At 38.4% G+C, this 11,883-nt stretch overlaps 2 protein-coding genes across 2 annotated transcripts; both read left to right on the top strand.

The window, feature by feature from the left end:
* The first annotated feature begins 2,933 nt into the window (after positions 1–2,933).
* Positions 2,934–3,884, top strand: LOC125361957 (olfactory receptor 52R1). The gene has a single exon (XM_048360603.1). The coding sequence runs from the start codon at positions 2,943–2,945 to the stop codon at positions 3,882–3,884; it is 942 nt and encodes a 313-aa protein (XP_048216560.1). The 5' UTR covers positions 2,934–2,942.
* Positions 3,885–10,317: 6,433 nt separating this feature from the next.
* LOC125361767 (olfactory receptor 52R1-like) lies at positions 10,318–11,262 on the top strand. Its single transcript, XM_048360366.1, has one exon. It carries the CDS (start codon positions 10,318–10,320, stop codon positions 11,260–11,262), a length of 945 nt encoding a protein of 314 aa, XP_048216323.1.
* Positions 11,263–11,883: the final 621 nt, after the last annotated feature.

Raw genomic sequence — 11,883 nt, 5'->3', positions numbered from 1 at the left:
TAAATAGCTCTGGTATTGAAAACTTCCCATCTCAGGCAAAAACAATGAGGGATTTTTGTCTGTTCACTTGCAGTGACTTTTAGCCTTCAGTATTCCTGTGCTCAGTTCATAAGCTTGTCAACAGAGAATTTCTACAGTGAACACACTGGATTCTATGCAGTCGCTGGGGAAATCACAGAGAGGAAATAGAGGTACCTGACAATGACCCCAAAGCCCATCCTACACATTGGTCCCAGTTTGACTCTGCTCTTCATTTTGCAAACAAGGGGGAAAAACCTTCATCTCAACCAGCAGTGTTGAATGAGGAAGTGTAGAACATAATGTGTAAATAATGAAGAAGCATAGACCTCTGATAGGTTTATTGATGACGGTAGCATATGAATAGAGGAAAATAAAAAATGATTTTGAGAGAGGCTGCTTAATTCTGGTAGCAGAAATGTGAATGGGGAGAGAGTTACCAGTTATCAAAAAGAGTGTAGAAGATTGAGTGTTCCATTAAGGCTCACAGACAGAAGTTAATACAGATGTCATCGTTGAGAAAGCAGTAAATCCTCAGAGATTTCAGTGGCTGTGCAGAATTCTGGTCCAGAGGCTCCCAGGAAAGTACAATATTAGCATCCTTGGTGAAAATGCAAGTCTGTCTCTAAATTTCAATACTACCCTATGAAACCCATATTCACCTTTGCGATGATGAGTCAATCTCTGCTTAAACCAGTCAGGCTGTTTCCCAACCACTCCCAAAGCAGCAAAGGCAATAGCATGTGCTACCAGGAGTCCTGGCTATGAAGTGCTTTGGTCTGACATGGACTTAGTTATATGATACCAGGCGGATCTTATAATGACTCACACTCTATTTTTACCATAGCTGAAATGAGGATGCAGACATTTTATGTAAGTTAGAAACAATATTATCACAGACTTTAAACAAAATCGAGATCTGCATTTATTATGTGTACACCCATGCATTTAACATGTGTACATCTGTGAATTGTTTTACAATTCTTAAAATGAGTGAGGCGAAACATTTGTATAGGGGATGAAAGAAAAAGGCAAAGCAAACAAAGAGACTGCTATTAATGATGTATAAAAGAAATATCAGGAGGTAACAGTGTTTAAAAAGAAATGTACTCATTAACCTACTTTTGTAACTGTAACCCTCCTGTTCATCACCTTTACATAAATTTAAAAATATAATAATAAAAAATAAAACCAAAGGGAATTTAAAAAAAGAACTATCACACCGAAGCTAATGATTTAAAATCCTACTTACACTTTAAGTGACTATCATCAATACATATTTTCTCAAAACCAAAAACAATTGTTGGAATTTTTATGTCCTTTGGAAACATCTTGTATTGAAAATTATATAAGCAGCACCATGAAGTTAATGTGTATATTTAAGAATTCAAGATGTTTGAGATGAGGTTAACATAACATAAAATTTAGTAAAAGTATTTTAACACAAATAATGAATTCAAAAATTTAGTCAAAATTTAGTGAAAATGGGAAAAACTCAAGGCAATGGAAAGATTATATAAAAATGCAGTACAAGTATTCCATATAAAATACCTAATGTCCCCATTAGTTTCATAACTACATAATTAATATTCCATTGTCTTTTTAGGCTAAAATGTGCCAACCTTGATTTTAAATTCAAGGATGTATTTATTTATATACTTTGTATCCTCTGTAAATCCTTATTGAACTCCGTAATTCCATTTTAATGGATTTTATCAACTTCCAATTGCTCTTTTGTGGATTTTACCTAATCATCTCATCTATGGCTTTAGGAGAAATCCCTGAAGAAAAGCATGCAATTTTTCACTTTAAAACACAATTTATAAATTATGAGCTTCATTTCTCTCAAACTATAAAACTAGGGAAAAACTAAGAGTCTAAGAAAATCTTTCCTAGAAAACACTTGGTCTAGTTAGATGAAATATTTGTGTTAGTTCCCCCAAGTGATTTGCTCAGGGGATTGAATGTAACATAATTCTTAACTAAGTTTTTCTATCGTAAAGGAAGTAGGAGCTAAGGCTTTCAAACCAAGGGACAATATTAAGTAGTGAGAAGCTAAGTGGTTAAGAACCAAGATTATTGATGTCATTGATTCAAGGATGACCATGGCCACTCCAAGAATGAAACACTACTGTCAATACATGAAAGCAAGATGGGGCTTACAGAGACTTGCTAGCACAGGGACAGAGTCTACTATGAAAAATGACCACAACTCTCTTTGGGGTGTGGCATAAGTAGAAATTAAGAGAGTTCTGTGAGGACAGGTCAGTATTGTTACTCTGTTAATAAATTTGCAAACACCAAGTAATTGTTATTACCTTCAGCAAATGCTTATTAAACTACTCAGTCCAAAACATAGAAGAGTGCAAAGCTCCACTCATGAAACACTTGCAACCTAGGACAGCCATGGCGAACTACAGCCGGCAGACAAAAACCACAGCATGAAAATGGTTGTATTGGGAAACAGCCACAGGTGTGTAGTTTTGAATTATCACACTGCTGTCGTATTAGGAAAGTTAAACTGATTGTTAACAATGCCAACTTTTGTGCATATAAACTGAGAAATTGACCTTTATCAGAAAAAAATGTGCTATTGCCTATGCTAGAAGGATTTATGCACTTAAGATGTTTAACTATAATGGAACCTGGCTGCATTCCTTTTGCTCGAACTTAAATATGCTGATTTTGAAAATAAAATACTTTGGGGGTACAGTACATTTTATTGTTATCTTAATGACATAAATGTGAAAAACCAAGCTGTCTCATGTGTGCTACCAATTTTTATTTGTAAAAACAACTGAAAGTATTCTTAGTACTGTGGAAACTTTCACAAAGTTAATAAGGAATCATAATAATGGCGTGATTGTTGTCATCTGCAGGAAATAGGCTGCCTTCACACAACAGAACAAATAATTCATTTCCTGATGTTGCCTTCAGAAAACAATTCGTATCCAACATCCTTTATTCTCCTTGGAATCCCAGGACTGGAGAATTCCCAATTTTGGATTGCCTTTCCATTCTGTGCCATGTACATTGTGGCTGTAGTGGGAAACATCACCATCTTGCATATCATCCGAATTGACCGCACCCTGCATGAGCCCATGTACCTCTTTCTGGCCATGCTGGCTGTCACCGACTTGGTCCTATCCTCCTCCACACAGCCAAAAATGTTGGCCATCCTCTGGTTTCATGCTCATGAGATTGGATATCATGCCTGCCTCATCCAGGTGTTCTTCATCCATGCCTTCTCTTCTGTGGAGTCTGGGGTGCTCATGGCTATGGCCTTGGACCGCTATGTGGCCATCTGCTTCCCCCTCCGGCATTCCAGCATCCTGACCACGTCTGTAGTGATGAGACTGGGGGCAGTGGTGATGCTGAGAGGGCTGTTGTGGGTGAGCCCCTTCTGCCTCATGATCTCCAGGATGCCCTTCTGCCCCAACAAGGTCATTCCCCAGTCCTACTGTGAGCACATGGCTGTGCTCAAGTTGCTGTGTGCTGACACCACAGTCAACCGTGGCTATGGGCTCTTTGTGGCCTTCTCAGTGGTTGGTTTTGATATCGTGATCATTAGTGTATCCTATGTGATGATTTTGAGAGCTGTGTTGCGGCTGCCCTCAGGGGAAGCCCGCTTCAAAGCTTTTGGCACTTGTGCTTCACATATCTGTGTTATTCTAGCTTTCTATATCCCAGCCCTGTTCACTTTCCTCACTCATCGCTTTGGTCATCATGTGCCCCGCGTGGTACATGTCATGTTTGCTAATGTGTATCTGCTGGTCCCTCCCATGCTCAACCCCATCATCTATGGAGTTAGAACCAAACAGATCAGAGACAGGGTTATCCAAGGATGTTGTGGGAAAGACTCCTGAGCCAAGAATCAGAGAATCTTCCAACATTTCAAACTGCATTGTTCTGGGAATGTAATGGAGTAACTGCTATGCAACCATGCATCCCAACAAAGACAAAGCACTGTCACTTTCGATTAGAGAGAGAATTTCCTAGATCATAAGAAATCTGAGTCCTAAAATGAATAACAGACCTGGTCTCCCTGTGCTTGTCACCATAAGGAAACAATGTTTCTTTTTTGCAATACATCACTGAAAAATGTTTAAAGAATGTCATTTTCTACAGAATATCAAGGTGAAAACTGTGAATGATTTGCACTACTGTACAAAAATATCTTAGTATGTGTTCAAAAGGAATTTAGAAAATTAAACATTTGTTTTTCTTTCTCTTTCATTTGTTTTTGAAATAGCTTGAGTGTGAAGTTAGGGGTTCATACTTGCTAGAAAAGTGCTCTACCACATTCTCTGAGCTTTCATCCCTGTTTCGTTCTTATTATTTTCCATGTTGGGTCTCATATTTTTGCCTTGGGCCTCCTATTCTCCTACCAAAGCTCCCAGGTAGCTGAGGTTCACCGCATACAGCTTCCAAAAATAGCTGGGATCGCATACAATTGGTCCCTCTGGTACAACCAGTTCTGGTAATCTCTCTATAGAAATAGAGTTTTTGATATAAGAACCTATTGAAAGACTTGCACAAACTTATTACACATAAAGAAGGAAAACTCTTCAAATTTAGAAATCACTTCATACGCTGTGCCATTGAAAATCTTTTTCCTCTTAACTAAATGTACAACTATATAAGATGTAAAAAAGGATAATTTACAACATTAAGTAAAAAAGCAAATCATTTGGCTTTAAGTCATAGTATCTTTTCTAAAAAGGGATTGCATATGTACAGAAAGGTCTTAGGAATGTGTAAATGCATACAAAAGGTAATGATAACTACTTGGAGCAGTAAGTTTGTGGCACTTTTTATTTTCTTTAAAATCCACTTTATTTCATTTTATATTCAATTTGATCTACTTTACTTGTATATCATATTGGGTTCAGTGTGATTATTGTAATTAACCTTAATTGATGGGGCTTAGCATTAGTTTGAAAAACAAAAGTATTTAAAATAACAAAAATAGCATACGGAATAGGTTAATTAACTCCATGGCCTAGGGTAGAATAAGGACTATTGCGATATATTTGGATGTTTCAAGTCTTACAGATCTCATCCAGTGCACATTTTTTAGAGTATTAGATGAACTGAAGAATCAGCCTTTCTTAAATTTGGTGAATTCCACTGGAAAATGAATGTCCGAATAAAGGAGATATTTGGGGGAGAAAAATAAAGAATCTTTTGTGACTGTTTGGTGTAAGTGAACTGAACACCTCGGGGGGGGGGGGGGTGAAGGAAAGGGGGGGAGGGAGGGGGGCATGAGGGACAAGGTAACAAACAGTATGAAACTGTAACCTCTCTGTACATCAGTTTGATAATAAAAATTTGAATTAAAAAAAATAAAAATAAAAGAAATTTAAGACTTTTGGAAAAAAAATCTTTTGTGATGATACCACATTGTATGTTTTAAAGTGGTGAAAGAGTCTTTAGCAATTGGAATAACATTTTAATGTTTATTTTTTTAATTTTTTCATTTTTTCTTGTCTTTACATAGTCATACCAAAGAGCTGCCATTTAACAAAGCAGTCTATGAATGCTGAGCGTCCTGATTAATACCACCCCTTTCAACATTCTCATGCATCCCTACCTGCCCACTCCTTCCCTCACTCTTCTTAGTTTTGTAGGATATACATTGGATTCCTGACCACATTCTCCCCCTTTTCTCCTCTTCATTCATTCAGCCCTTTCCCTCTAACTCCATACCACCCCTTTCTAGTACACACTTCCTGGGTGTTGTTGTTTTTTTTTTTACTGAACTTTAACATTGCCTTGCTAAGGAATTACACTATTTTAAGTTCTCCCATAAATCTTCCCCCATTTCAGTTAATGCGTTTGTAAACACTTGTATACTACTTTCCTTCTGAGTTGACATTTTAAGCAATTACCCAAAGCGTTTTTCCTTCTGAGTCATCACACAGGAATTGCTGAACATTTCACTCCTTTTTCCCACAAAAACTGCGGGGAGAAAGGTAGCAGAAAATAGGAAATAGGAGCTGGTTCCCTATGTGCTCCAGGAAGGTTAGACTGGGTCCTGAAATAGAAAATGAAGGGGAGGCAGACAGAGCAGTAGGTACAAAGGCAAGAGCTAGGGAGCAACTTCGTACTGGAATTAGGAGCTGCCTTAGTGATCTAAAGAAAAAACGTTCTAAAATGGAGTGTCATACTCTGCAACTTCCTAAAGTCACTTGAGGCAGATACTGAAGATCAAACCTATCCCTGAGAATGGAATGTCTTAAAGTCACAGAGCATAGTTCTACAGTGAGGGCTAATGTGGATGGTGGAATCTGAGGAGCCTTGGAAATTGACTGGTGGTACCTTCCACACGAATTGTGTGTGGGCTGCTTGGGTGGCCCTCCTTGCCCAAGTCATAATCTGTGAGGATCTTTGTCCCCACATTCCTCAGGCCAGAGCTGAATCCCATGAGTGTCCCCAGTAGAGATGCAGCTGTGCATAATGTGAAGATGGGGAAATGTGGGATTCATAACGGCCATGTAGTCTAGCCACTCTCGGATATGCCAGACCACACCCTGGACAGTTTTTAATCTACACATAAGACCCATAATTTGCCTAGTCATGCTTCTTCCCTGGATCATTTATTTCATAACAGACAGGCATTTTGATCACACCCTTGTTTAATAATGTGCTTTATTTAGCATCATACTGTTTTAGGCAACTTATTCCTGGCTGTCTCTGGCTGTTGCAGATGATATCTCTCAATGCATCTGAGTTGATGTGGAGACAGTCAGGGCTGTGTAAGGGCACAAGGAAATCTGTGCCCACTCATAGTTACTGTTTCTTATTCTGGCCTGTACTCTATGATGACCCAACTACTGACAGAGATTGAAAATTCTATCACGTGGTGCACATATTGAAGATATTCCAGTAATAGAACAATTTTTTGCAAACAATACTTCCTTAGATTCTGCTCTGATAAATACAAGAGTGACAAATTTTGATCAAGAGCCAACTAGAACTAAACCTAGACTATAGTGAGCCTTTTTATATTATACCCATCGTCTCTGTGTGGATGTCCTGTCTATCCAAAATCAAATATTCTTTCTAACTGAACATGGTATGTCTCTTTATGTAACAGGTTCAATTATAAAGGATGTTTATGATTTGTTTATTTTTATTTAATATTGCTTTAGTAGTCTCACTCATTTTTATTTCACATAATAGAAAACTAATCTAGTAATGACTAAACATTTTTAAAATGGCTTTTAGCAACAATATCTTACTTTTAAATCCATAGAATTAAATTTCTTGAAATCATTACTTGACTGGGAGAGGTATTTATTTATCATAGTAGCAGTTTATCACATATTTGAGGGAAAGAATAATCCACTACATTTTTTGGGAAATGTTGAATCTATTTATAATACAGGAAGTTCTTATGCTTTATTGATATATTGATATGACATGTATTTCTAATTTAATAATCTCTTACATTCATATGAATAAAGTATAGGTTTTTTGGTGCAAAGCAAGAATATGTTTGTGAACCTCTCATGGATGTGTGTATATATGAAGGGATGAGAGTTACCAATTGTCCACATATGTGTGCTTGTGGCAAAATGAATTTATTGTTTAATTTCACATGCTGTGATTCTATGCATAGCACAGGGTCCTTTAAGAGCATTCACTTTGAAGACTTATACATGTTAGTTTATGTGCAAAGAATTCATATAAACAAGGAAATGTGCTTCAATTTCCACATGCCTTTTTAATATTGCTTCTAAAGAACACTTTTTTAGATTTGTTCAAGAAAAGCTTGCTGTCAGGAATGGCTAGTAGAAAAGTCAATCCTTTCCTTAATTAACTGTATTACAAGTGCCTTGTGATTGATGAGTTTCAAGAGCTGATAATTCTACAGGATGCAATAAGAACTAACAAACAAGTCTCCAGCATACTTATAAGTATTTCTGGGAAGTTTTGGCAACCCAGTTAATGGTGACTATCATATGATTGTAGCCATGCCAATCTGAGGTTGTAAGCTTAGGAAAGATTCAGAGATGGTATTGATGCTATTGACATAGAAGTCTTAAGTCTGAAGTCTGAAACATACCATCTATTATATATACTTTCACAAAAGATATGCATGTGTAGAAGAACTTATAGATTTAATCTCAAGAGAAAACCCACATATATTCATATCTCCTGACTTTGCATTTATGTATGTATAGCACAGGGGAAAATAAGTGGTTAATACTTTGTGTTTCAATACCTACTCCCAGAGGAATCCTGTGTATGTTAGACAATGGGAACTGGGACTGTGGAGAACACTAGTGCATTGGGAATGGACAGTATAAGTACAGTCCTTCAAATAAGCCCTGATCTGAGCCTTTTGCTGAAGGCTCACCACCAGGGCTTGATCAGAACTGCTTATGGCCATGCTCAGTTGGGTCAATAGAAAAGACAATTCCAAGGTGAGTGACTCTTCATGTCTCAGGTATCTCTGCCCTTCCCATAGAGCAGTGGGACTCAGGGAGTCTCCAAGAAGCAAGAAGATGCTCCGCACAGAAAGGCCTGACTCAGGGAGCTCCAGGTCCAGAGATCCATCAACACTGAACCTCAACCTTGAAAAGAAGCAAAGAGTCAAACTCCTATTGTGTCCTCCATAAACAGCTAGCAAGGTAGGCAGGCTGCATGGATACATGCAACCTCTACGAAGGAGATTGCACCTAAACCTCATCTTCTCTACATTTTAGTTCTAGATACCCCAGAGAAAAAAATAAACATAGTCTAAATTTCTAATAGTATACTATTTAGCAAGATCTGTTTTTATTTTAAAAACTACAATCATGTGAATGCTTTTAGCTACACAGTGGGCTGATAATTATCTTCACAAGGTGCACAGAGTAAAAGATTTTCAACACAGCCAGGGCAGGGGGGGCATGGCTGCACTTCAATGACTTTTACAGAGGAAATATGGGTATTTCTCAATTTGATGACAACTTTTTTTAAGTGTATTTCCTGAAGTGAATATGGAATAGTGCCTTGATGAGTTAGATTTTATTTTGAGAAACACAAAATCTTTAGTCAAGTCCAGATGCAGGTGACTCACATCTGTAATTCTAGATAATCAAGAAGCTGAGTTTAGAAGCTTTTTGATTTGCAGCCATCCTGGACAGAAAAGTCCTTGAGACACCATATCCAAAGTAACCAGCAAAAAGCTGGCTCACGTGGGAGAATACTGGCTGTGGAAGAGTACGAGAGTACAGCTCAAGACATTAAGCTCAAGCCTTGAATCAGAAAGTTTTGATAGTGGTACACAATTTAATCACTCCAGTTCCAATATTCGAAATGTCTATGACTTTACTTGCAGCTAACAGTATTCATAATGACCCTGTGAATTCTAGTCTATGAAAAAATATAAAAATATATATGAAAGTATGTTGGGTAAAAGGAATAATTACATTTTTCTCTTTCTCTCTATTTTAAAGTGTTCTTATTTAACTTTAAAGACAATGCAAATATGACAAGGTTTCCAAATTGAAAAGCCCCCACTCTTGACAAAAATTACCCATGAATATTCAAATCCCTACCTATGACACATGACATGAAGCTCACAATCTGTGTGTGTTAAGTTCAAAAGTGAAAAGTGAGTGGAAAGACAATGAAGGGAGTGGATTTCCAGGATGCTTAGGGAAATGTTTGGAGAGGAAAGTCCAGGATTTGGTAATGACACCAATCTAACCCCTGCTGCCAACTGAGAACTCAGGCCTTCTATCCCCCTTCACTGGCCACAAAAGAAAGAAAATCTGAGAGACTGAGAGCCAGCAACATAAATGAGGCAGGTGTAGCTCTGGTCCTTGTAAACATAATAGGAGAACATATGCCTCAATGAAGGAGAGAAGAAATGGGTTTGGGAAGGGGCTACACAACGTCAGCAGCTGGGTAGGAAGTCACCACCCACACAAAGTGTGAAAGAACAGCTAAGTCCTCAACATGACCCACAGGAAGAAGCTAAACTATTTTTTCACATTTATCCCTACCTTATCTTATATTATATAAAAAGAAATCCTTGCTAACACTCCCAAAGAAAAAAAGTTCCTAACCCATTACTTAAAAAGCAACTATTCTTGCAGCTAGTATGTGCTCACCTGATATTACTACCCTAAATAGGTAAAAAGAAATACCAATAAAACATTAATATTTGGAATGAGTTGAATTGTTAGAGCTTGAAACCCAATTATCCCAATACAAAACAGTACAATCCAAAAACTGACAATGGCTTTTTTGGTTGTTACCAACTGCAGGGAGTAAATAATTTTCGAACGGGCACCATCCCTGATGTTCACTTCAAGGAACATCTCTGCACATCCCGAGTTCTTCATCTTGCTTGGAATCCCAGGACTGGAGAATTCCCAATTTTGGATTGCCTTTCCATTCTGTGCCATGTACATTGTGGCTGTAGTGGGAAACATCACCACCTTGCATATCATCCGAATTGACCGCACCCTGCATGAGCCCATGTACCTCTTTCTGGCCATGCTGGCTGTCACCGACTTGGTCCTATCCTCCTCCACACAGCCAAAAATGTTGGCCATCCTCTGGTTTCATGCTCATGAGATTGGATATCATGCCTGCCTCATCCAGGTGTTCTTCATCCATGCCTTCTCTTCTGTGGAGTCTGGGGTGCTCATGGCTATGGCCTTGGACCGCTATGTGGCCATCTGCTTCCCGCTCCGGCATTCCAGCATCCTGACCACGTCTGTAGTGATGAGACTGGGGGCAGTGGTGATGCTGAGAGGGCTGTTGTGGGTGAGCCCCTTCTGCCTCATGATCTCCAGGATGCCCTTCTGCCCCAACAAGGTCATTCCCCAGTCCTACTGTGAGCACATGGCTGTGCTCAAGTTGCTGTGTGCTGACACCACAGTCAACCGTGGCTATGGGCTCTTTGTGGCTTTCTCAGTGGTTGGTTTTGATATCGTGATCATTAGTGTATCCTATGTGATGATTTTGAGAGCTGTGTTGCGGCTGCCCTCAGGGGAAGCCCGCTTCAAAGCTTTTGGCACTTGTGCTTCACATATCTGTGTTATCCTGGTCTTATATATCCCAGCCCTGTTCACTTTCCTCACTCATCGCTTTGGTCATCATGTGCCTCGCGTGGTACATGTCATGTTTGCTAATGTGTATCTGCTGGTCCCTCCCATGCTCAACCCCATCATCTATGGAGTTAGAACCAAACAGATCAGAGACAGGGTTATCCAAGGATGTTGTGGGAAAGACTCCTGAGCTAAGAATCACAGCACACCTCCTTTCCCAGTGCCCTAAGTTACTTGAACATAATGACCCATATTAGCCATTACTTATAAAGTCATAAAGTCATTTCTGTGAACAACTATCCACTTGAACTCTCCGAAAGGAAGATGGACAATTTTCATGATGCAAAGAGTGAGAAATCTGACAACTATAATAAATAACAACACTTAAGTTAACCTCTGTTCCTCATCACAAGAAATCAATCAGTCATTGTTTTCTGCTTACTGAATCTGTGAATATTTTAAAGGAGTATCATCTTCCAACAATAACTGCAGAAATGTTATTCTTAACTATGCATGGAAATGTACTGATACATTGCCCAAAAGAAAATAGAAATTAACAAGAAGCAGTTAAACATACATACGTGGTCCGTATCTCTGAATCTCTTTATGGAAAAAGAATTTGTGAAGCAAAATCATCTACATGAATGAAATCCTTATTGAACCTATTTTTCAAAAACCCAGATGAAGCAATGAGCAGCAAAATGCTATATGCCACTTAACTATTGTACTTATAGTATGTCCAGAAGTGAAAAGTGAGTCACATAAAACACTAAGTAAAAATTAAATTAAAAACCTTTATCTACCTACTGTT

Source organism: Perognathus longimembris, chromosome 13 (genome assembly GCF_023159225.1).
Source record: "Perognathus longimembris pacificus isolate PPM17 chromosome 13, ASM2315922v1, whole genome shotgun sequence".
Classification (NCBI taxonomy): domain Eukaryota; kingdom Metazoa; phylum Chordata; class Mammalia; order Rodentia; family Heteromyidae; genus Perognathus; species Perognathus longimembris.
The sequence above is the reverse complement of the archived record's forward strand: the minus strand, read 5'-3'. Positions and strand labels throughout refer to the sequence as shown.

Coding starts and splice junctions, on each gene's coding strand:
- LOC125361957 (XM_048360603.1), top strand. CDS start 2,943: ATGTTGCCTTCAGAAAACAATTCGTATCCAACATCCTTTATTCTCCTT.
- LOC125361767 (XM_048360366.1), top strand. CDS start 10,318: ATGTTCACTTCAAGGAACATCTCTGCACATCCCGAGTTCTTCATCTTG.